This window comes from Ornithorhynchus anatinus, chromosome 13, assembly GCF_004115215.2.
Source record: "Ornithorhynchus anatinus isolate Pmale09 chromosome 13, mOrnAna1.pri.v4, whole genome shotgun sequence".
NCBI lineage: Eukaryota > Metazoa > Chordata > Mammalia > Monotremata > Ornithorhynchidae > Ornithorhynchus > Ornithorhynchus anatinus.
The window spans coordinates 29,306,698-29,333,669 of NC_041740.1; the positions used below are offsets into that span (position 1 = coordinate 29,306,698).

Below are 26,972 nucleotides of genomic sequence, written 5' to 3' on the forward strand. Positions count from 1 at the left end.
ATTTACCTTTGTTCCCCTTTGCACCTTCACATAAGTCTTCATTATGAGAAACTTTCATTGACTTCAAAGGAAGTCCTGGAGGAGCAGAGGGAAATGAAAATAGGGCAGAAAAGTAGATCAGAATGAAAAATGCAGCCCTGGGTTCATTCATTCATTCATTCAATAGTATTTATTGAGTGCTTACTATGTGCAGAGCACTGTACTAAGCGCTTGGGATGAACAAGTCGGCAATAGATAGAGACAGTCCCTGCCGTTTGACAGGCTTACAGTCTAATCGGGGGAGACGGACAGACAAGAACAATGGCAATAAACAGAGTCAAGGGGAAGAACATCTCGTAAAAACAATAGCAACTAAATAGAATCAAGGCGATGTACAATTCATTAACAAAATAAATAGGGTAACGAATTAGGGTTCAAATTTCAGAAGAATAAAACTCAAAATGCTTTGGAGAAAGCACTAAAAACACATTACAATGAATTGAAAAGACTTTGTCCTGGGTTTCAGGCAAGTTTTATGGGATCTAATTGGGTTTTTCCTTTCCTTCTCAATGGTGTCTGATACCTCTAGGAAAATTCTGAAAATACGGCTCTTGGGAGCCACAAGAGACAAGCCCAGATTGAAAATTTCTGGGGCCTTGTGCCAGAATATAAATGGTAGCCTTTTGGGGGAACATCTTTATGTTTTTGTGTTAAAAAAAAAAATTTAGCTATGGAGTTCACATTGTCTAAAGACAAATGAGAATAAAGTCGATGCTCATTTATCAATGGTGTTGAGCACATTCTACCTAATAAAGAGCCACGAATGATAAAATACTCCAAAGTCTAAAATTTTGCCAGAGACTCTATCATAGACTGAATACAGAGGAGTCCATTCATTCCTAAGTAATGGGAACTTGATCACACACACTGGGGTTTCACTCGGTTTTGTCAGGGTTCTGAAGTTCAAATGTGGTAGCCCAGTTATTTATCATTTTTAAATGATATGTGCCAGCTAGTTACTAGGGGCTGGGGTAGATACAAGATCCTCAGGTTGGACTCAGTCCGTTTTTTCCCTTAGGACTCACAGTCTTAATCCCCATTTTACAGATGAGCTAAGTGGGACACAGAGAAGTTAGGTGATTTTCCCACGGTCACACAGCAGGCAAGTGGCAGATCCAGGACTAACACCCAGGTCCTCTGACTCCCAAATGCTCTTTCCACTAGGCCATGCTGCTTCTGAACCGGAGTAGTTTTAAGTCTTGGATTTTTTTGAACATGGATGGCTTTCACCTACCGGCCTTAGGGGATTCATGTAGTTCCAGGTTCTGGGGATACTCTGAATCTGACAGCATGTTGAGGTCCCTAAAGAAAGCAACACGAAAGCCTGAGACAAAAGAAATTTCCTCCTTCAACCCTCATTATTTTATTTCGGTAAGTAAATGAGAAGTGGTTAATGAGAGAAAGCGACTCCCAAGCATGATCCCCTCCTTAGCCCAGATATATTTGCAATGCCGTTGAAAGTCAAAGAGCTGATAAAAATGATTCTTTAAGGTGAAGTCATTAATGGATTAAATGTAAGTTCATATAGAAATACATACATTTTTCATGGAGTATAAATGATTACGGCTTTCGTCTAAATGAAGCATGTTTCAATAAAAGACATGAAAGGGAAGAGCTGTTGACATTATTATTAATAAGAACAGAATTAGCTGAATTCTCTCTCTACTCAACCTTTGGCTTTATTAAGAATCCTCCAAAACGTACATGACTTTATTTTCTAGTTATGGAGACATCCTGTGGACTGACAAAGGTTCCAACCTTAACAGTTTTAAACAAATTAAAAAAGCCATGAAAAGCCAAAAAAATGGAAACAGAAAGATGGGGAAAAACTCACAGTCTTACACATATTTCTGCTTCCCTGCTTTGCTGATTAATGATGCACTGGACTTCTTCGTAGGTTTTGGAAGTTAGGGGAATTCCATTCCATTCCAACACCTGCATTCCTGGAGAAACAAAATATCAGTGATGATGAGTCAAGTCTGACATTTCTTTTGGTGTTTGGCCCTTTGGGAACTAAGCATTCTTTAATTTGCTTAGCAACCAATTCAACAAACTCTGCTGAACAATCTGTCAATTGAGGCAGCACAGTTATTCCGTTGCACAACAATAAGACCGTGAAATTCTCTCTCATCCCCTTAATAAAAGGTTGAGTTAGACACTCCATATGTAATAAGCACGAGCTCATGGTGGAAAAGAAAGGTAAATAAAAGGCCAAAATTTTAAATGAGTCAAAATGAAGAAAAGCAGAAAAAATAATAATAATTGTGATATTTGTTAACTGCTTCCCTATGAGCTAAGCACTATACTAAGCCCTGGTGTGAAAACAAGATAATCTGGTCCTATGTAGGGCTAACAAGTAATTAGTTAGAAAAACAGAAGTGTAGCTATACATAAATTACTCAAACTGTTTTCTAGCATATTATAGCTACAGAAACATCTGAAATTACTGTAATTGCTAAGTATGTTTTAGGAAGGTGGTTTATTTGGGAAGAACACTTTTATAGGTATAAATACACTGTTATCAATAAATGCTATTTTAATCCAATTCTGCTGTTACCAAATATTTTAAATATATAGATATATCTCTGTGTAAGTTACCTTGGAAAGTCTATATAAACATGAATGTGAGTAGCACTTGACTTTAATGAAAATGATCACAATGAATAGTCAGTCAACACTGGGAAAACAAATGATTTCTTAGATGTTGATATGGTCAGGTATTCTATATGTTCACACCAGGCCCTCAAAAAACCTACATGACACATCATAAGTATGTCAAATCTGGTTGGTAATGTCCTTAGAGAACACAGTACTAACTCAATGAATCATCTAAATTAGCCTATTTTGACAGATATATGTACTAGCTGCTGATTCATTGCACTTTTGCAGTGAGCATTCAATTATGCACTTCAAATATTCCTCCAATCTAAAAAGTCATTTTCGCTGATAATAAAAGCTAAAACTCCACTTCTTTTTTTAACCAGTTCCCACAAAGCAGCAACTTTTTTCTGTACTTTAAATTGAGTGAAGTAAGGCGATTAATAAGCCTTGGATGGAGACTAAACTTTCTATTCCATTGAGAAGATTAATGCTTAACAATGAAATATCCTTTAATATGGAGTAAACCAGTAACCAAGTTAATCCTCGTTTTTGGCTTAGACGTGCTGGCAAATAACAGACATTTTAAGTAATGATTTGTGTCCAGCCTCGCCCAAGAAGAAAGGTAGACAAATTCATCCATGAAGATTCTTTCTGGACTTCAATCCTAACATTTCCATAACTTTCAAGTTAATTCTTCTCTCTTTACTGTGTCTTCTTTAGTGCATTGAGAACTGAGTTAAATCACAGTAAAAGTAGGTTTAAAATGGATCCGAAGCTGACGGTAGCCAGTACCTTTTTTTTTTCATATTGGTACTTGTCCTGGGGTTCACTGGTTCTGACATGGTTTTAGGCATGTCACAGAGCACATCATGGACATTTTCACTCTCTAAGCACTTTTAGGGATTGCCATTTTGATGATTTGGTTGCTACTTTTCAATACTTTGGTTGTGTTGCCAGCTAAGGTATGAGGAGGAAAGGGAGATGACAATTCCAACACTCTACACCTGGCTTCAGGGATACATACATCTTTCAAGTCCCCCTGTCAGACAGTGACATCCTAACAATGCCATTGTGTAGAACTTGGGATATCCAGGATGTGTCTCTCTTAATTAGGAAGTGGAAGAAGGTATTGATTTATAAAGACTGATGATTGGCACATCCACTGGGAATAAGTAGACCACTGATATTTAGTTTTATAATCCCATGTGGGTTGATGACCCTTTAGTTTATTACAATGCTCGGTCCAGGGAAAGAGTTTAACAATACTATTTTTTTATTATTATTCCACATTTCACTTCCACTGCCTACATATGCTCCAAATAATGTATAGGGATTGGACTGTCAGATTTTGGCACTTGGTAATCAGTCTCTCCAAATTCTTATTAAAGCATCTGTCTCTACCCAGATTTTGGTGTCCTCAGACTAAGGAGCTACATTTGCAAAACCCACACTTAGATATTCTCACTCTGAAGAGGGGTCACTTCAAAGGAAAGAGTGTTCAGCACCTCTCTGAATTCGAAATATCACTTTTCACAGAACATTTAAAATGAGGCAAATGCTTTCCCCATTCAAAACTTCGTTTCAACATGCCTCATTCCTTGAACCATCTATAGAGATCCTTTTATAATAACCCACCTCTTTTAGCAGTGTTTCCTAATAGTACTACTGATGGTATATCTTTGCTTCAAATTGAAACCCAAAGACCTGCCTCTCAAGATCAAACAAGGGGGAAAAGTTTGGGCATTTCTTACTGTAGAACTGAAAAATAGTTTGCTTAATATAATTTGTTTACTATAATTTACTAGATCCTTAATTCTTTGTTTACTGTATATTTTACGGTAAATCCTTGGTAATCTAACTTTTTTTTCCATCCATAAACTTCTAACAAAAAGACACCAATCTACCCAGTTAGCCCATAGATGGAGTAAATATTACCAAAGAGCTGGTTAGTAGAGCTTTCTGGTTAGGAAAATGATTAAGTTTACCATGTCTGAGAGTTTCATCAGATGGAGTATCTCTTTATCTGATCAAAAAATAGTCCTTTTACCTAAATGTACCCACAACTAGTTTTAGTGGTAGCAGCACAGCACCTCAACCTGGGTCTTGATCTGATTAAAGCCGTGTACTGGACTTGTGAAAATCTCCACGAAGATCAGACCCCATGTGGGTGAATAAAAATGGAAATTATTTAAGGATGTTTTTGAAGTCACATCACATAATTGTTTTTAGTACAGAGTTTATCTCCTAGCCATTATGAAAGTTTATTCACTAGTATTTGAATGGAGTATTTTTCTGTCATCACTATTAAGTAGCATCCCTAAATTTCTTAGGGAAATGAGTCTTATGGAGATACAGAAAAAGAGTAGGTTTAGCAGAAACTCTAGAAAACTAATAAGATAGTAATTCAAATTGCAGTTGAAATGACTCATTTTGGAACCTGAATCAGTGTTCATCTGGCATTAAAATAAATGAAAATTCTGGAATATAGTCTCACAGACTATAAATGGTCATTTTAATTCAGAAATATTATTATATTTTGAAAAAGACAGCCTGAAAAGAATAGACCCACTATTTAATAGTGGGTGGAGTGATGTATTCATTATTACTCAGTCATCCCATTTATGCCACCCAAGTTTTTTGTTGCTTTTTTTAAAAATTCTTATATTACTCCAGAAAATGTGTTCAAAGTATATTTCTCATCCAAATATCTGTCATAGTTTGGAGATTGGGACTTTGTTATCTCCTAAGCTTTAGCACTAAAGGCTGTGACTTGGATGGTTTTCTTGTCAAAAGATAACTTCATCATGGAGATGAGAGCTTTCTCCTAGTTAATTTAATTTCTATGGTCCCTTTCACTCAACAAAAGGTTGCAGTCACAGAACAGCATGTAAAAGTGTATCTCCTCAACTCCCTGTTGTAATTACGAAAACAATCACCTTCAACAAGCTTATTGGAGGATACATTCTTGAATTGATACAAATCTGAATGAGCAAATTATTGAATTAGCATATTTTTGAATGGACACAATCCTCAGCTTTTTACTAATCCTTAAAACAAGTTGCACACACATCTCTTAAATGCCACTATTACCAAGGAACCTGTAGACGCACCAATTATGAATATTTCATTCCCAATCTTTTTATGTTAGTCCTGATGATATGACCTTCAAAGAATCACTAAGGAGGAAAGCAATGCTAACAGGTGATTTCTGCTGAGTCATGAAATGGGAACTTTCCTACTGAATAACAGAGGTACCCAGAATACAGAAGGGTCATGAGAGAGTAGATAATTCATCATTAAAACGATTTGGCATTATGCATGGATATGGGATCCTGGAGTGAAAATGGATGGTTTATATGGCCATTTCAACTTTTACCTTGTCACACTCAAATAACTGTAGCTAATCCATAACTGCATATGGATTCTACAGCATGACTTTACTTAGACTGAGAGTCCCATGCAGGAAGACATGGGCTGTATCCAACCTTATTAACTTGTACCTACCGTAGCACTCAGACAGTGTTTGATGCAGAGTAAGCACTTGAATACCATAAAAAATATTGATAGCCAAAGCTAAAGACAGTAGGTAGGATCTCTAGTGAAACAATACCTGTTCATGAGAAAGTGAATGTTGAAAGGTTGTTGCAGGCTGAGGTAGGGAAGGGGAGATGATGTGGGATACAAAATTCAGTGTTCTATTTTACAGACCAGTACCTGTTCTGCTTAGGTGTGACACTTCCCTTGGGCTTTAGGATTAGCCTTAGGTTACCAAATCTGCCATATGTTATGCACTTGAAGATGGCCCTTTTCTCTAAAGCCACACTCTGCCGTACTCCAGTCCTGCAATCACTTTTTAAATAACCAAGTCACTTCTCTATGATGAAATGAAATGCTTCATGTTCTCCTTTTTAAAGGGTTAAAAAGTTGGGAATAGATCTGCAAGATCCCAGGACAGTTGATCATATTTAATTCATTGCGCATAGTGAGACATTGTTTATTTATCTGTTTGTTTATGGTATTTAAGTACTTACTATTTGCCAGGCAGTGTTCTAAGCGCTGGCATAGACACAAGTTAATCAGATTGGACACAGTTGCTGTCCCACATGGGGCTCTCAGTCTTAATCTCCATTTTACAGATGTGGTAACTGAAGCACAGAGAAGTGAAGTGACTTGCCCAAGGTCACAGAGCAGACAAGGGTAAAGTACTTTACTAAGCACTGGGGTGGATACAAGATAATCATGTTGGTCAGACTATGTTTACCATGGGGCTCGCAGTCTAAGTAGGAGGGGTAGGATTTAATTCTTAATTTACAGATGAGGTAACTGAGGCACAGAAAAGTTAAGTGACTTGCCCAAGGTCACACAGCAAAGAGGTGCATCTGAGTTTAGAACCCAGATCATCTGACTCCCAGGCCTATTCTCTTTCCACTAGATACTTTTGGAAATAATGAACTCAGTGTCACATAATTACTGACCTCCCTTTGACGCTAAAAGAATGATCCAAAATTATTCATTTTGTTATGGAGTTCTCAGCGGAAAAATGATGTACAGAGAACAAAAAAAAACCCACGTTCTGCTGCTGCTCTAGCTCTCTCTACTATATTTTGACTACACCAGAAGCTATACATAGAATGATAATTTACTGGGGAAAACTAAAGATCTACCTCATATTCCATCATTTGGTGCAAATGAACAGAAAATTTATATGTACAAATATACATTGCATATAGATATATCTACAGATATGTATTTCTAAATATGAAAGAACATATAGTAATCCTCTACTGCAGACATTGCTTTTTTAAAAAGAGCTCATTTTTAGCAGAACTGGCATTTGTGAGTTATTGTTTCACTGGGAAATGAGGGGAACTGTTGAAATTGATGTGATGAGGTTTAGTGATCTTTGAGAAATATTTGCAAGTCAGCAATGAATCTTTTAAGCTGCTAGTTTTTTTTTCTTCTCTGGACATCTTTTAGAATCAGTCAGACTTCTGACTACCTGTCTTGTATGATATAGAGAGCCAGGCTTACCTGGAAGTTGAGTGATGGACTAGATTACTTTCTCCCTCATATTTATTGCCAGGGTACTCTAAAGACTGAAGAGGTTTGATCACTTCTGAATATTTGATTTAAGAGTAGGGAAATCTGATATGTTAAGAAGTATAAAGGTAATTTCACCCTAAAGAAAATATTTTTTTAGCCTAAGATGTAAGCGATGTGGCCTAGTGGAAAGAGGATGGGCCTGGGAGTCAGAGCTCCACCACTTTTCTGCTATGTGATTTTGGGTGAATCATTTTTTTTTTTTTAAGGTAATTGTTATACACTATGTGCCAGCCACTGCATTAAGTTCTGAAGTAGATAGAAGACAATCAGGTTGGACACAGTCCCTTTCCCACATAGAGTTCACAGTCTTAATCCCCATTTTAAAGATGAGGTAACAGAGGCACAAAGAAGTTGCATAACTTGCCCAAGGTCATGGAGCAGAAATGTAGCAGAGATGTGATTAGAACCCAGGTCCTTCTGAATCCCAAGCCAGTGCTCTATCTACTAGTCTATGCTGCTTCTCTCGCTCCTTCCCCCCACCCCCCACCCTATCTCCTACATTGCTCCTTGTGCCCTAATTTTCCCAAAGGGAATTAAATCCTACTCCTTCCATCTAGGACTTTTGAGTCCCATGTGGAATGTATCTACCAATTCTGTTGTATTCTATTCTCCTAAGTGCTTTATACAGTGCTTTAGTACACAGTAAGCACATAATAAATACCATTTATGAATTATACCAGATTTCCCTTCCCCACAAACCTCTAATGCCCATGAAAATTTGTAGCATGTTGTCTCAGGTGAATCATTAGTCTCATCCTTAAAATGTCTCATTCAATATGCCTAACAATTAGTTTTGGATCGTGAGAAGATGACATGCAATATGCAAATCATAGAATTTGAACCGTGGATTAGTTATTTGTTTAGGGAAGGATGATTAGATGTGGTTGCAAATGCTGAAAGGTTTATTCATCCTCTCTTATTTTATAGTTCAATAGATTTAAATTCCATTCCATTTTCACTATCATCTGCTATCATAATGGATACCACTGCCATCAATTATAAAAGATATATAATTGCATATCAGTAGAGCAGGTCATGACTTAAAAAGATGATAATGGACCACTCTTCCATCCCCTACAGTATGAGCGAGTGGAAGAAGATTTACATATTTCAGAATGATACTGGGCAACAAGCTCTCTAGACCAGCATGTTTTTGTATCTAAAGAGATGCTTTGGGTTTATGGTAAGAAATCAGCTTTGCCAAGTACATCTCCATCCCTTAGGAGGCAGGGCAAAGCAGGTACTATATGTACTTTCTGCCTGTTAACATCCTCTGCCCAGATGGTTGGCCAACTGATAAATCCCCTTGAGTATAATAGCCTGTCTTATTTAGAGACCAAATTCAAATCTTGAATTTGAATACCATTTTTACCTTTCCAAAGCACTCTCATATCACTTATCTACTTTCGTTCTCCAACTTCTCTATGAGGCAGGTGTCATCATTTCCATTTTATAGCTGAGGAATCTCAGTCCCAAATTCAAAGAGTGTGACTAGCTTGAAGTGACACAAAAACAAGAGGGGCAGAGCTGAGACTCAAATGCAAATCTTCTGAATCCCAGACCCAAGACTTTTTCCACTAGCACCTTCTCCCATAGCACTTTTATTTTAGACCAGACATACTTAAATGTCAGAGTGTAACCCTCTTGGCCATTTTGCCCAAAACGACAGTCTAGAAAAAAGCACTACCCTGAATTTGTAGAGTGCTTTTAATTTTTTCTAAATCACTTACAAATCAATTATGTCATTTTATCTTCACTGTCAGACCCCATGCCTGTCCCGGAAGCTTACCATTTTGGTATGTTACTTGACTCCATATAGTCCTTCAACAGTCAACTGTCTGTGGCTAAATCTTGGCAGTTTTTCATCTACAACATTTCCAGGATCCACCCCTTTCCCTCCATCCAAATTGCTATCTCACTGATCTCCTGAGTTGCCTGGGTTATTTTTATTTGATATTCTACATGTGACCGTAAACTCTTTAACAGTCTCCAAAGGCTATCCATTTATTTCTATATCAAGTAGTCAGGAGTGGCAGGAGTTTCTAAAAAATATTAGCTCTGGATTTAAATCACAATGCTAACATTCTCATTCTCTCTCATTCTCTCTCTCTCTTGCTCTGTCTCATAACTATCTTCTCTCACTATATTCCAAGATCTCCTTCTCATTGTGCCTTGTTCTTGATTCTCCTAACCTTGACACTTTGTTCACATATTTCAAGGTTCAGTTCTGGCTTCCCTTTTATTCTCCATCTACCTTCCCTCTCTTGGAGAACTCATCCACTCTCATTGCTTTAACTACCATCTCGAGCAGATGATTTCCAAAATTCTACACCTCCAGTCCTGAGGCTTCTCCTTTTCTGCAGTCTTGTATTTACTCTTGCCTTCAGAATATATCTACTGATATCCACTGACATCTCAAACTTAATGCATCCAAAACAAAACTCATCCTGTCACCCAAACTTTGTTCTTCCCCGTCTTTCCCATCCATGTAGACAGAACCACCATCCTCTCTGTCTCAGGAGCCTGTAACACTGGCATTATCCTTGAAATCTCACTCATTCACCCTATACACTCAATCTGTCATCAAATTATGTTGGTTCTACCTTCCCAACATCACTAAAATCCTCCCTTTAAGCTCCATCAAACTGTTGATCCAAGCAATTATATCCTGCCTTAAATACTGTATCAACTTCCTTACTGATCTCCCTGTCTCCAGACTCACCCCATGCCAGTCCATACTTCAGTCTGCTGCATGGATCATCTTTCTGAAAAAACGTTCAGTCCATGATTTCCCACTCCTCAAAAACCTCCATAGGTTGCACATCTACCTCCATATCAAACTCCTTATCACCAGCTTTAAAACACTTAATCACCTTGCCTCTTCCTATCTTTCCTTTCTGATTTCCTTTATAACCCAGCATGCTCACTTTGCTCCTTTAATATCTATCTACTCACTCTACCTAAGTTTTATCTAATCTTGCCACTGATCCCTTGCCCATGTCTTGCCTCTGGCCTGCAACTCCCTCCTACTTCATATCCAACAAAAATTTACCCTCCCCACCTTCAAAGCCTTATTAAAATCACATCTCCTCCAAGAACTATTCCCTAACTAAGCCCTCTTTTCCCCTACTCACCCTCCCTTCTGCATCACCCTTGCACTTGGATTTGGACATTGATAATAAAACTAATATACAATATAATAATATATTTGAACATTAATAAAATAAATAGCAGAAAAAATAGTTTTCCTCCTGTCTATAAATTCATTTGGGTCTGTATCCCCTAGACTGTAAACCCCTCTATTGTACTCTCCCCCAAGTACTTAGAACAGTGTTCTGCTTTGAAATATGGCTCAAAAAATGAGAGGTCAGGATTTTCTTTGAAAATATGTTTTCCTCATTGCTGATTGTGCTGTCTAAGGTTTTAGTAAATAGGTGCTATAAAAAGTAAGAAGATTCAATTTTGGTCCAATAACATATTTTCCATTTGAAGGTTTTTTTCAAAACAAAAATAATTTACCTCGTTTTTTTGTGTGGGTAGTAAAATTGATGAAAAATGTCCATGCTATAAAATTTGATCCCAAATGATGTCCCTTTCTTATTTCATTTCAAATACTGTGTATTCTAAATGATTTAGAGTTTTCAGTACTAGTAGCTCCAACATATAAGCTAAATCACAAGAAATTCCTAAATATCACTCAGCTTTACTTATGCCCAGAACACTGCTTTTCTTTTAAAGTTTAGAAACCACTCAACTTTTTTTCTTGAAATTGTTTATTGAAACAAGTTTTGTATTTTATTCTTTTAATAAGTGTTTAAAGTTTCTTCCATATGTCATCAATGGTGAAAAATTCAGGAAAGGGGTTATCCCATACTTAACCTGATGTAACTCAAGTATCTGATCAATCCATTTTACTAACTGGTTCCTCTATCTGACTCCCAGCAAAGAGCTGGGGAACTAGGTAGGAAGAGCCAGGTGTGGAGATGTATATTGATGTCTGTCTCCCCTTCTAGACTCTAAGTTGGTTGTGGTCAGGGAATATGTCTATTTACTGTTATATGGTACTCTCCCAATCACTTAGTACAGTGCTCTGCAAACAGTAAGCACTCAGTAAATACAACTGAATAAATTGAAAGATCTGGGCTTTTCAAAGTTAACTGCCATTACCTCCCCTGCCTTTGTTTCTCCCCTCAATTTCACTGTGCAAGCTTTCTCTGACTGCTTCTTCCACAAACTTGCTCTGACATAATAATGATAATGGTGATAGTGATATTTGTCAAGCTCTTACTCAATGTTAAGTCCTGGGGTAGATACAAGACAATCAGTTCTCACATGGGGCTCACAGTCTTAGATGGAGGGAGAACAGGTACTGAATCCCCATTTTGCAGGTAAGGGAACTGAGGCATAGAAAGGACTTGCCCAACGTCACAAAGTAGGTACGTGGAGGAGCTGGGATTAAAACCTAGGTCCTTCGACTCTCGGGTTCATGCTTTTTCTATAAGGCCACACTGCTTCTCTTCTGCTGCAGCTTCTGCAGATTCTCCTCTTTCTCCACTGCCCCTTTTTAAGTATGTTTTCGGGTAGCTCTTTCACTATAAACTATATCAGCTAGAGGGAGGAAAGGAAGTTGGAGGAAGCACTGTCATTTAAACTGGTTATCCCCAAATGGATAAACAATTAAAAGATACCAAAATGTGGATCTGATCAACTGTACCATGAAATTGAGAAGAATTGAAATAATTGAAGACTCAACTGGCACATCTACTATAAGACAGAATCAAATTGTCCCTCACCTGACTCTCAAGCAATGTAGCAAGGCAAAGGATGAAAATACCTCACTTTATGCCTAACATTACTAAGTATAAGGAACCCATTGAACAAACACAGTCAGTAAGGGCAAGACACAGTACCAATGATGGACTTGCAGCTCATCCCTACCAAAGGATAAGCATCTAATACTTTTCAAACTACCTTTTCAACAGCTCTGGGTCAGAATTCAATGTGAACTTCCTGTATCGCTGTTGGAAATTTTGATTAAACTCATCCTGGCTGCAGATCAAATATGGCATTCCTCTAGAACAAAAAAGATCACTCATATGTGTAATGCATTTTCTTGATCATTGCCACACAATCTGTAACACGATATCAAAAAAAGCTGAAGTAGAGACCTTTCCGCCTGGAAATGTCATCCCTTTGTTTCACATAAGTGCCTGTCATCCAGAAAATTAACTATTCTACTGTAAAACTGCTTGTGACATTTAAGGTTAAAGCCACATCTCTAAGCCAGCATTCACTCCTTTAACCCAAGCTATCATTTCAATATCCCTAAAGATACTTTTGTCTTAGTCTCCAACAGGACTTCTGTTCTGCCTGAACCGCTCTCTGTTTATTCACCTAACAAAAGCAAATCATTTAACTACTTTGCAAATCCCTAAATGGAAGACTGATTAGGGAGGTAAAGTAGCTTATGTCAGCTTATCTTTCTTTGTTGATTTCCTACTACCCCATTATGTTCATTTCACTCCTCTAACACCAGCCTACTCACTGTACCTTGGTCTCATTTATCTTGCCACTGACCCCTTGCCCATGTCCTACCTCTGGCCTGGAACTCCTTCCCCCTTCATATCTGAGAATAGATCATTCACCTCACCTTCAAAGCCTTATTAAAATCCTCTCTCCTCCAAAAAGCCTTCCCCGACTATTTTCCCTACTCCCTCACCCTTTCGCATTGCCCTTGCACCTGGATTTGTACCCTTTATTTATCCCTCTCTAAGCCCCTCAAGACTTAGGTACATATCTGTAATTTATTTTAAGATCTGACTCCCCCTCTAGTTTGTGAGCTCCTTGGTGGTGTGAGTTCCTGGTGGGTATGGCTTGTGTCTACCAATTCTGTTGAATTGTACTCCCCCTAGTACAATACAATAAGAGCTCAGTAAATACATTTCATTGATAAGTTCTTTCAGTTTTATTTCGTTACTAATAACCTAATGCCCAAGGTAGAAATTAGCAATTCTACTCCTTCAAGGATCAGTCTATCCAAAATCCATGGGTATGTAAAATGATACTGTCAGATACTTTGTTATACTCAGAATGCTTTCCACCATGTTGTTGGCTCAGTTCAGAATGAGATACTGTTCTTATTTTTCTCTATTTCCCCTACTCTATGGAACTGGATTTTGCCACAGTTTCCTGTGTGGAACTCCCTCTCTCTATATATATTTGGCAGATCAGCACTCTCCCCATCTTCAAAGCCCAGCTGAAATTTTATCTCCCCCTCCATGAAGCCTTCCCAGACTAATCCCTCATCCTCCCATCCTATTTTCTGGTGTACTGAATAGATCATGGGGCTGGGAGTCAAAGGATCATGGGTTCCAATCCTGGCTCTGCCACTTGTCTGCTGTGTGATCTTGGACAAGTCACTTCACTACACTGTCTCAATTACCTCATCTGTAAAATGGGGGTTGAGACTGTGAGCCCTACTTGGGACAGGGACTGTGTCTTACCGGATTTGCTTGTATCCACTCCAGTGCTTAGTACAGTGCCTGGTACATAGTAAGCACTTAAATACCACAATTATTGTGATTTTCTCTCCATACTGCCTTTTCTACACACTTAGTCCCATTCCCAAGTAGTTGCTCAACCACCTCTGTATTAAACATGAACTCCTTACCATCACTTTTAAAACATTCAATAACCTTGCCCCTGCCTACCTTACCTCACTGCTTTCCTACTACAACCCAGCCTACACATTTTGCTCCTCTAATGTCAATCTACTCATTGTACCTCATTCTTGTCTATCTCACCACTGACCTCTTGCTCACATTCTGCCTGTGGACTGGAACACCCTCCCTCTCCATATTCAACAGAAAACCACATCTCCTCCAAGACACCTTCACTGTCTAAGCCCTCATTTTCTCTTTTCCCACTTATCTTCTGTGTGACCCTTGAAGTTGGAATTCCACTCTTTATTCACCCCACCCTCAGGACTGATGTACATATCCATAATTTATTCATTATTGTTTGTCTTGTCCTCTAGACTATAAGCTCATTATGGGCAAGGCATGTGTCTATCAGCTGTGCAGCGTGGCTCAGTGGAAGGAGCACGGGCTTGGGAGTCAGAGGTCATGGGTTCGAATACCAGCTCTGCACTTGTCAGCTGTGTGACTGTGGGCAAGTCACTTAACTTCTCTGTGCCTCAGTTACCTCATCTGTAAAATGGGGATTAAGACTGTGAGCCTCACATGGGACAACCTCATTGTCCTGTAAATCTACACCAGCGCTTAGAACAGTGCTCTGCACATAGTAAGCGCTTAACAAATACCAACATTATTATTATTATTATTACTCTTCCAAGTATTTAATAGAGACCTAAAGGCTTAAGAATACACAACAGAAAACAAAACATGATACCCTAGCAGTTAATACCCAAATTAAAATGAAGGTCTAAAGATCTCTGGCTTAAGGTTTCACAGCTTCTTGATTCTACATCAAAGGAAATATGGACAAGTCAAAGAAGATGAAAGAAATTTCATCCACTAACTTCTCAAATCCAGGTGCAATATGGGAAGATCTTACTTCATTTTCCAGATTTATAGGTAGCATTCATATGTAGAAGAATAGGAATGATCTGAAGAAGCCATCAACATAATTAACTCCATTTCTTCATAATGTAATGGTATACTGGGATAAAATACTTTTCATTAAGCATTTAATGTGAATGGATGTTCTGCAACCCACTGGTTGATTATAAACCTTGGATTCAGAAATATTCCTTCATTCTTGGAAAACTGCAATTTTAAAACCAAATAATCCAAATTCACTCTACACCGACAAAAGTAAAATAATCCTAAAATACTCAGAATGAGGGAGGAAACACAATACCCACCGAAGAATCTATTTGACTGAATTAAATTTGTATTATTACAACTTCTTTTTGAATAGAAATAAAATGGCTTTTATTAGATAATAAGAAGGGTTTCTTGAAGGAAGCATAATGGCCTAATGGAGTCAGAGGCCCTGGTTCTTCCACTTGCTTTCTGTGTGACCTGGGGCAAGTAACTTCATTTCTCTGTACCTCACTTTCCTCATCTATAATACCTGTCCCCCTTTCTATTTAGATTATGAGCCTCAAGTGTCTGTTTATTGTTATACTTTACTCTTCCAAGTGCTCAGTGCAGTGCTCTGCACACAATGATGATGATGATGATGGTATTTGTTAAGCACTTACTATGTGCTAAGCACTGTTCTAAGCACTGTGGTGCGTACAGGGTAATCAGGATGTCCCACATGGGGCTCACACTTTTAATCCCCATTTTCCAGATGAGGTAACTGAGGCACAGAGACATGAAGTGACCTGCAAAGCACTGTTCTAAGCACTGTGGTGCATACAGGGTAATCAGGTTGTCCCCAAATGGGGCTCACACTTTTAATCCCCATTTTCCAGATGAGGTAACTGAGGCACAGAGACATGAAGTGACCTGCCCATGGTCACACAGCAGATAAGTAGCAGAATCGGGATTAGCGCATGTCCTCTAACTCCCTAGCCTGTGCTCTTTCTGTAAGAGCTCAATAAATGTGATTGAATTGAATGAATGAATGTGGGGCAGGGACTCTGTCCAACCTGTACCTACTCCAGTGCTTATTACAGTGTTTGGCACAAGGCAAGTGCTTAATAAATACCACTATTACAACTTCAATGATTCAAGATATATTACTTGGAAAGCTTTACGTTTTCTCAGAAGAGTAAGATAGGCAGGTTAGTTTCCTCTCTGGAATGACCTCCTGCATCCATCTGGGAATGGATCTTATTTTTGGAGTAGGTATTACCTATAGCAAAGGATTTGATTGTGAGCAGCAAGAGGCAGCAATTGGAAGAAGAAAACATGAGGGAAAAATATATTTAGCTGTTTTCTTTCCTGCAAACTCTTCCCATTCAGTGAAGCTACTTTTTATGACTTGAAACCCTGCTGATGATTAATATTTCACGTCAGACTAATGCCCAGAATTCACTGGAATTACTAATTGTTCTATTTCTAGGACATGTCATAGAATTGCCAAATTTAATCCTCAGAACAAAATCACATTTTGTAATTTGGGGCTATTTTCAATGAGAGAAAATCTGCAACGTTCTAAGCTATGCACTGTCCTGGCCTCTAATTACCAAGTACTGAAATGACTCTTTTTATACTGAACAAATATATTGAAAAATGAAACACAGAAAAATTAGAATACAGCAGAATGTCATTATTATCATTAGTGATCGAGTACCTGCTGTAAGGGCAAAGAATGCGTCTTTTGTTATACTGTATTCTGAGTGCTTAGTACAGTGCTTTGCACACAGTAAGCACTCAGTAAATATGAATGAATGAATGAAGGTCACTGTTCTATACAAGTTTGGAAGCACTGTTCTAAAAGCAGAAAGCCCAGACACTGTCCTCAAGGGGCTTGATATTCATTGAAGACTCAGCCAAACACTAATAGCATAATAGGCATTTCTACCTCTCATCTAGGAATATAGGGATTACTCAGGAAAAGGGGCCAATGATTATGACGTAAACCAATTATCACTCAGCACTGCAAAAGACTACATGTTGGAAGGATGGCAGCAGGCACTGCTGCGATCCGGAGAAGTTGATACTGTGAGGATTTCCAAATACAATTTTCAAAAAGCCTGCTATGCAAAATAAGATATCGTTCTCCCTGTTTTTCCTGAGAACACTGACCTTTCAAAATTCTGAACTCAATAGTCAAACTGGGATGCCTTCACCTTCACAGCACTAAAAGCCATTATCTCTGCTCTAATGGATTTGCTTTATGCATTTTAGACTAGCTCTCTGGGAAGGTGCTGCAAAATCAGGCTGGATACATTACTTAATTATATTCTATCAGTCTAAAAGATAACTACTGTTGGAAGAGGGAAGAATACCAAAGCTTACAAACTCATATTTAGTATTTTATATATATATATATATAAATGAATTTTTGATGTAGATATACAACATGGCATTGATCACTCATTTTCTTTTTTTCATTTATGTCTGAGGAAATTCCCTTTTGTTTTTAATAAACAAGAATAACTTTAATGGAACAAAGTGTTCTCAAATTGTTCCTTCCTCTTGATACATTGCTTTCATTTCAAAGTTGTTTTTACCATTATTTGACCAAGACATGCAAGGAGATGCATGAACCTGGATATTTCCATGTATTCATGACTAAGCCTCAAGGTCAGATTTCAACATTAAAGATAGTAGGAGAACCTTCACAGAGACAAAATATAGCAGAATATATTCTCAGCTCCCATCATTCTGCACTGATTTCTTCTTAGGTCTATGTAGTTTCCTACAGATGCAGAACCACATCATTATTTATTCATTTTTTCTATGAAATTTGTTAAGCATTTAGTATATGCTGGGGTAGATAAAAGGTAGTTAGGTTACACACAGTCTGTGTGCCACATGGAGCTCACAGTACTAATCCCCATTTTACAGATGAGGTAACAGACATAGAGAAGTTAAGTGACTTGCCCAAGGTCATGCAGTGGACAAGTAAAGTAGCCAGGATTAGAACCCAGGCCCTTCTGACTTCCAGGCCCATACTCTAACCACTAGGCCATGCTTTAGCCATAATTCTTTCTTTTATATAAGTTTCAGATGGGAATCCTACATCTGTGCTTGAGGCAAACCACTTCATACTGTTCCCCATTTAAACTGGGATCCTGTGTTGGGCAGGGATTGTCTCTATCTGTTGCTGAATTGCATATTCCAAGTGCTTAGTACAGTGCTCTGCACATATTAAGTGCTTAATAAATACAAGTGAATGAATGAATGAAAGAGAAGCAGCATGGCCTAGTGGCCAGAGCCTGGGCTGGAGTCAGAGGATGTGGGTTCTAATCCCAGTTCTGCCATTTGTCAGCTGTGTGACCTTGGGCAAGTCACAACTTCTCTGGGCTCAGTTACCTCATCTGTAAAATGGGGATTAAGATTGTGACCCCCATATGGGGCAGGGACTGTGTCCAATCTCATATCTTGTATCTGCCCCAGTGTTTAGAACAGTGTTTGGCACATAGTAAGCACTTAAATCCCATAATCATTATTATTATGAATGTTACTCCTTGTTTACACATAAGAAAGCTATGCTAATATCACTTCCATCCTTTATCCCCAAAAAATCCACCTAGAAAATCCAGAAGAAACAGGCACCAGGAAAAGATTAATTTGTCCTTCCCAGTACCATAGTAACAAGACTAAAGCAACCAACCTGAAAGTAGGTGAACTTAATCCACTGAAGAAAATACTTCATTTGAATGAAAATGTGCTAGTAGGACTTCAAATATTAGGCTAAGAAAAATTTTGGAATCTGCTTGGGGATTCCAAAACATAGGAAAATCATTTTAAAAGACAGAAAGCATTGCTGGAATGAATCAATGGTATTTACTGAGCACTTACTGTGTGCAGAACACTGTACCTGGGATAGTACAGTACGAATTGGTAGACATAGTCCATGCTCACAATCAACTTATAGTATAGAGTGGGAGGCAGAAATTAATATAAATAAATTATGGATTTCAGATGGAGTGCTTAAGGGTACAGATCCAAATGCATAGGTTATGCAGAAGATAGCTTAACATGGAAAGCTTCTTGGAGGAGATATGAAGGAGGAGGGAGTTCCAAGTTAGAAGGAGGGCATGGCCAAGGAGTTGTCAGTGAGATAGATGAGATTGAGGAAAAGGGAATAAATTATCATTAAAGAGAAACAGATCTTACAAAATGATTGACCTTGGGAAATTGTCAGCATATATTTCAGATCCAGTGCCTGATTACGTTCAAAGAACCAAGCATGATCTTAGAAATGTAGCTAATTATATTTCAGTAGCTTCCCCAGCACTAGGGCATTTCAACTTTCTGTGACTTAAAACCAGTCTTTAAATCTCTGAGTATGTGGCGATAGCTAGAGGACACTATTTTTTCAATTTTCTGCTAGTTTCATTGTAAATGTAACTGATCAAATAAAAGGCTCTACCTTGTGAATATTTCATATGTTTCATATAGATTCCATTTACATCTTGCAATTTTTTTCAAATAGGGTAATAGAGTCCATGAAACTGAAATTTCGTGGCTTATTAATTTTCTGTTAAAATTACCAAATTCAGTGATTCCATGTAAGGCAAACAGTGCATTTCTTCTGCTACTGATTCAGGATATTAATCCACTTTAAACCCATCACCATAAATCCAGTAGCTTGACTTATTACCATTCAGAAGGTTTAGAGAAATTAGACACCCACTTCTGGATTTGGCAGTAACTATGTGTAATGAAGAATTATGCTTTTTACACATCGTTCAGATTGAACAAGGCTAGAAGGTAATAGTGATCTTTATTTATCCAAAAACATTTTTTATTAAACTGTGTATAATACTGCAAAACACTTCATTTTTGATCACTGAATCAGTCAAACATATTCTAAGGGGATAAGTTGTTTATCAAATGAATTATTTATTGTGTATTTCCACCTAATACCACCCAAATGAGTGTTAATCACCTCATACATCATTGATCATATAGCCTTTAAATTATAAATGATTGCACATCTCTGATATACCCAAGTCAGCTGAAACTATATTAGGCCTAGGGAGAGTTGAGCTCAAGTTTTTTTGTTTTTTTTGTAATTAAACTAAATGTGCCAACCTAATAAAGTAATACAACTAGAAATAATATGGGAAAATGGACAAAAATGAGCAAGAGAAGTTGGAAATAGATGGGGAAAACACATCCAATTTACGTGTAATTAATATAATTGGTTCCGGAAAAAAATTAGTCAATCTCCCATTTTATCATGGAATGGAGGCAAATATGTTTCACAAACAAATATTAATATGTACCAAAAAATTAAAAAGCACCTGAATTGAGATGATTGAGTGTTTTTTATGGTTATTAGGAAATCAATGTGCAATGTAGGAAAAATAGCACCCTGGCATTTAATAACAGTTGAAAATTAACATTGAATGTGTTCAAGAATCCTAATGCCAGTGAAGGAAAAAATGATTGAATTCATATTTTATGGCCCACTGATGATATCCTTTAAAGTTCATTATGACGGAGTGATATGTGTAGTGTCTGTCATCCAAAGAAGCATAAAGCCTAACAAGTTTATCACTAGTGTTCTAATGGTGTAGCCATCATCAAAGTAGTAAATTTACACTTCCAATAGTGCTTTCAAAGTTATTTTAGCACACTTTTCTCAGAATGAGAAAGAGCCAGAATTATTTTCCTCAATAAAATATCATATTTTTAGATTACTAAGTTTTAAAATGGATGGCTCAATTGGACTGTGAACAATGATGAAAACGGTAATGATGAACATCTTTTACTTTGCATTACTATTATCGCTCATGCAAGAAGATTCATTTCTAAGTTCTGTTCATGGACAACTAGCTATGGGCTTCTAAGAGAAGGTATTAATCAATCAATCAATCAGTGGTATTTCCTGAGCACCAACTGTGTGCGGAACACTGAACTAAGCACTCAGAAGAGAACATGACAACATAATTGGCAGATACGTTCCCTAACCACAGTATAACTTGATATCCCAGGTGATCCATAGTGCAGATAATCTTTTGTAAAATATGATATTTTTATTCTTACCTTCCATGAGTTTCCCTGTCTGCTCTGCACTGCTCCCAGGAAGGATCTTGGCAATATAGGCTCCAATTTCACCATTATTTCCCGGAATCTCTTTGCCACCTACAATTCTGATTCCTAATCCATTGCCTGCATTAAAACATAGATAGAAATGCAATTGTAAGAATGTATGATTGTTGACCACCTTGAGATCTCCAACTTTAGAGACTGGAATTTTTGAAAAGGAAAGTAGATGCAGGATGTCACATTAAATGAAGGATGGAGTCCATTGAAGTGTCAAATCCTGTAACAAGAAATTAAATTGATCCTTTCATTTATTTCTTAACCTCCGTAAAGTATTTTTACTAAAGAAATTCTATGTCTTGTGCTGTACCTTATTCACAGAAAATAATTAGCCTCCCAAATTTCCATAGCCTGTATTATTTCTTGCACATGGGCATCATCTCAGATGATTTACCTCAGATTCTTTGGATTTCAAGTCAACACTTGGACCAGATAGCAGACCAAAAAAAAAAAAGAAATAGTTGGAAGAAATTATGATCATTAATAACTCATCAACATTCAACTGAGCTGAACAAAATGAAATAGAATGCTGATTTGGATCTCCCTGGTGGAAATTTAATAAATGGAAAAGCTCAATTCAAGATGTACATTCACCACCCCATACCACATGCATCACATTTGCCAATCACAAATGTGGTTGAGTAGGGAAAGAAGACCCTCCCTGTAGATAAAGGTTGGGTATTAATATATGAATTTCAGGGGTGGATGGATCAGTTTCAGCTACAAATCCTAAGTGGGACTTTAATACACCATCAACAAATATTGAATATGAATGCCTTTATAATTGTTTCTGAGTGAACATTTCAACATTACCAAAAATGTATACTGAACACTAATGGATAATTAGCATCCATAATCGATTACATATTTTCTCCTATCATATCTTGAAATATTTGAATTTCAAATTTCATTTCTGAAAATCTTTACATAGTTGGAGAATGATCAATTAGCAGTTTGTACTGTGTTGGCTGCTTTTAATCAAGTTGCCCTTCATTTGGAGAAAATGTATCATTTGTTTTTTGATAACAGGCCACATTTTGGTGAAAGAATCTTCAAAGGAAATTGTATTTAGTATTGTAGTTGTAGGAGGCTTCGAAGGTTAAGATTAAATAGTTCACCGCAACACACCTAGAAATCTGGTCCTTAACTCCGGCAATTTATTTTGCAAAGCAATCGTTCTTCAGAAAGACTTTACCAAACTGTAAATCAAGTGCATCATCCAACCGCTAAATGACTATGAATCTTAAGTACATACATTAGCACATATAAAGTACCCTGTTTTTGGAAAACTAAAGCATCAGTGGTCAAAAAGAGTAAAATGGTGCTTGTGAAGATAAAATATCTTATGCACATAACAGGAAGTGGCAATCTAGGCTCTCAGAAAACAAAATCCTCTGCATCATCTAGTGGAAAGAGCATGGGGCAGTGTGTCAGGAGACATGGGTTCTAATGTTCGCTCTGCTACCTGCCTGCTGTGTGACACTGGGCAGTGTCTTAACTTCTCTGTGCCTTAGTTTGGGAATAAAACATGTTCTTTCTCCCTCATACATTGTGAGGCTCTTTTGGGACAGTTTAATACTATAATTACAAGCATGGTAAAATGTTCTGCATGCAGTAAGTGCTTAATAAAAGACATTTGCTCAGTTAAATTTGGGAGATGATTTGGGTCACAAGCCCCAGATCTCCCTTCATTCTGTCCATCAGCACACTGATAGTCTTAAGCCACTGACATCTGACTGCAGTTTTCTTTGCGCAGGACAACTAGTGGAACTCTCTCCCTTAGGGGAAGTGATGCAGGTTGAGTAGAAGTGGAAGTCCTTCTAATCAGAATCTTCCACTGCCAAAATGATTGCACCAATTTCACTTTTTCAGAGCAACTCGCTTGTCTTTCCTGTCCCTATTTCTAATGGCTTTGTAAATCTAGAGTCCCTTTCCCTGTTCAACAGTGCAGAGAATTATTTGCAATTATTTTACATAGACCTTTGTGATCATCCAGGAAAGTAGTCTTGCCTCAGGGAATACATAGTTTTAGGAAAATGTCTTTGCTCCTCAGGCACTGATATAACTCCTGCAAACTCATTATGAAATAAACAGCTGAAACTTACTGGAAATATTAGTGTCTAAACAGAGATGGGATGTGCTCTTTCAGATAAATGTCAATAACTGCTTACATAAGTTAGAGTGAGATGCATTCAAGCAGAGAAACACTTATTATTCTAATGCACAGTTGGATACTTGTGTGCCTTCTGCTCCAGATACTCTGACATTCATCTGCTCAATGGTTTGCCTTACCTTATCAAGGGTCATCTGAGTTTGTCTCTGTGTAAGGGTTGCGGGACTGTGTTAAATAGGCTTTTTGTCTGCCACTGACAACATTTCAACTACAATAATGATCTTCCAAAGGACATCAGTGGATTAAAGAAAAAAAATTCCAGTATCCTCCAACCATTAACCTCAGAGGGCGGACCTTAAGTTGCATAGGCCATGGGATCTGATGACACCAATATCACCTAATTCATGAGCTAGCTCATATTAGTGTCATTTTATTATTATAATTATCATCACTATTTTTTATGGTATTTAAGATCTTTCTATGTGTCAAGCACTGTTCTAAGAGCTGGGAGAGTTACTAGGAAATCAGGTGGGACACGATTCATGTCCCATATGGGACTAAAAGTTGTAATCCCCATTTCACAGATGAAGGAACTGAGGCACAGATAAGTTAAGTGACTTGCCCCAAGTCACACAGCAGACAAGTGGCAGAGCTGGGATTAGAGCCCACGTCCTTCTGACTTGCAGGTTCAATTCTCTGTGCCTCAGTTACCTCATCTGTAAAATGGGGATTAAGACTGTGAGCTCTGACTCCTATGCGAGACAAGGAATGTGTCCAACAGCTTGTATCCACTCCACCACTTAGTACAGTGTCTGGCACATAGTTAGCCCTTAACAAATACCATACCGAAAAAAAAAAGTACTTTTTCCAAATTCAGGGTGGTAGAGAAGGTTAGGTTTAGGTTGAGGCTGTGCAATCAGGATGCTTTTCCCATGACATACTATCCTTAAAACTTCCCAACTGTTCACTCAAAAGCTTCTGGCCGGCTAGCTTTTTTGTACAGTCCTCTTTCCCGACCACCAGCCTACCTGTTCGAATGCCTCCCAAGGCAATAAGGAAGGCAGGGGAGGAAAAATATATTATGCTAATCAGATAAAATACTGAACTCAGATTAGGATCGAGGCGGGGCTGGGAGGAGGAGGGAAAGGTTTGTGCCCCCCCGCCCCCAAAATAAAAGGTTCAGTCTGCCACAGCCTAGGTGTGTGGGTTTACCAACAAATTAGACAAACTTTTCTCTCTCTGATCAGTAATAGGTATCAACCTTTGTACCCTGAAGGTAATCTCATTTTTTTTATGGGCATATACATTTGAAAATGCAAGTAAGATTCTAACTATTCAAGGTGAGTTGTAATTCACAGTCACGGAAACTGAAGAAGAGAAAAAGGTTCAATCTCCTCCTTGGATTTAGAAAGGAATCAACTAAAACCCTACAGGCTATGAAAAGGAAATATTTCTTTTTTTCTCCACTCTTCCCAGTTTAACTGCAGGTAACTTCCCCTTGACCATACCTAGTGAGTCTAGGCTGGACCTGTATTTCGTGCTCCGGAAAGAAATACCTGGTTTCCCATGGGCACACAATTGCATGGGGCTGGAAACACCTTCCAGGAAGCATTGGAGCTACTCCTGGACACAGCTTCTTATAGGATTTACAGCCCAACTGTAATTTTTCAGGGCATAGTGGGGAGGTGGATATAGTCACCAACCACCAGTGAAGATAAGTGAGTGACTTATCAACCCTCTGCAACTTTACTATTTATTAGTCTACCCTCTGCAGAGGGAATTATAAGGCCAAGTCAGAAACACAAATTGATTCTCAGTGCACTAGCACACAACATACCTCCAATCTATATCACTAGATATAGTGATATCACTATATCACATGATATAGATATCACTATATCATGGATCTATATCACCAGAGCCATGTGGTTTGGCTCTAATGATATAGGTGGGCAGCAGAGACAATTACATCCTTTCCTTATTGCAATCAGGCAGGATCCAAAACAGTTAGGGTGATCCTTTTCAATATTTTCTGAGGTGTTGAATTGTTTCAAAAATATTTTCTGGTGATTTACAACATTGCAACAACTCTCCAACTTGGATTTCATGGGGGGCCAGCCAAGCACTCCTGAAGCCAATCATTCCTACTGCACAAGATCCCTGAACTTTCACAGAAAAAATCTTTATCTATCTTCTCTCAGATAGTGAACTTTAGTCATGGAAGCATTTACTAATCCCTCTGAGCCATGGCGTGGCCAAAATAACTGTTGCTCATGGGAACTTTCAGAAAACCCGTTATTGGGCAGGGATTGTCTCTGTTGCTGAATTGTACATTCCAAGCACGTAGTACAGTGCCCTGCACATAGTAAGCGCTCAATAAATACGATTGAATGAATGAATTCTGTGTTGGCTTCAGAGAGCCTGGCATTGCCCATTGATGAACCCAACTTGGTACACGAATAAGTTTCTATTTTGAGGAGTAAAACTGCCACCAGTTGACACTTCTGGTTCTCTGCCCACAAAAGGTAGGCAAACCAGAGCTTCTCTTTCTGTATACTAGAGTTATTCATTAGTGCTTTATACCATACTGACTTGTTTGGAGTGGGTCTTATTTCATGTTCAATGGAAGCATTCTAGTTTATGAAGAACATCAATCATCATCACCTGCTAGTTGCATGAGGTCTTCAATAGGTTAGTATTACTGAACTACTCTTTTCCACATCAGTAAAAATAAAGAGAGAAATAGCTCATTATAATAACAGCACCAATAATGTCTTATATTTCTATCATTTTCCACTAGAACTTCAAAGTCATTTACAAATAGTAATTAAGGCTCCAAATATTCCTAAAGAATGAATACTATAATGTCTATTTTCCAGATGAGTAACCAAAAGCTGACAGAGGAAAAATGGCTTTCACAAGTCAATTCAATAACTGACTACCTATGCAAATGATCTGGCTTATTGAGATTGTGTATACCCAAGCAAATTTTCTGTGTTTTTTTTTTGAGCCCAGAGAACTCCCTGGACTCAGTTACCTGATATTCATTCAACTGTATTTAATGATCGCTTACTGCGTGCAAAGCACTTTACAGGTGCATGATTCTTTTTTCACCTAAAAGAGCTGAAAAACAAACATTTCAATTTTCAGAGGAGTAAAACACTTGACTGAAGAGAGTGAAAATATTTTAAAATGGAGAGGGTTGACCAGCTGGCCATTACCATCCTACAACTTTAAACAGGATCAAATGTCAATAGGGCAAATATGATACAGGCCTTCATTTTTGTAGTCCCATGTACACATTTATCAAGTGCTGATCAGAAAGAAGTAATGGGATATATTAATATCAAATGAAAGAAGCAAGATTCAGATTTTACCATGGTGAAATGATGGGTAATTGTTAATAGCAGATGTAA

At 37.9% G+C, this 26,972-nt stretch overlaps 1 protein-coding gene across 1 annotated transcript in view; it reads right to left on the bottom strand.

Annotated features, from left to right (window-relative positions):
- Positions 1–26,972, bottom strand: part of PCLO (piccolo presynaptic cytomatrix protein) — a 288,802-nt gene that overhangs the window by 70,726 nt on the left and 191,104 nt on the right. The window contains exons 10-13 of the mRNA XM_029077273.2: positions 21,384–21,509; positions 1,874–1,982; positions 1,274–1,341; positions 7–75 (exon numbers count right to left, since the gene is read on the bottom strand). Of these exons, the coding sequence (XP_028933106.1) occupies positions 7–75; positions 1,274–1,341; positions 1,874–1,982; positions 21,384–21,509 (372 nt within the window). The remainder of the gene's footprint in view (positions 1–6; positions 76–1,273; positions 1,342–1,873; positions 1,983–21,383; positions 21,510–26,972) is intronic.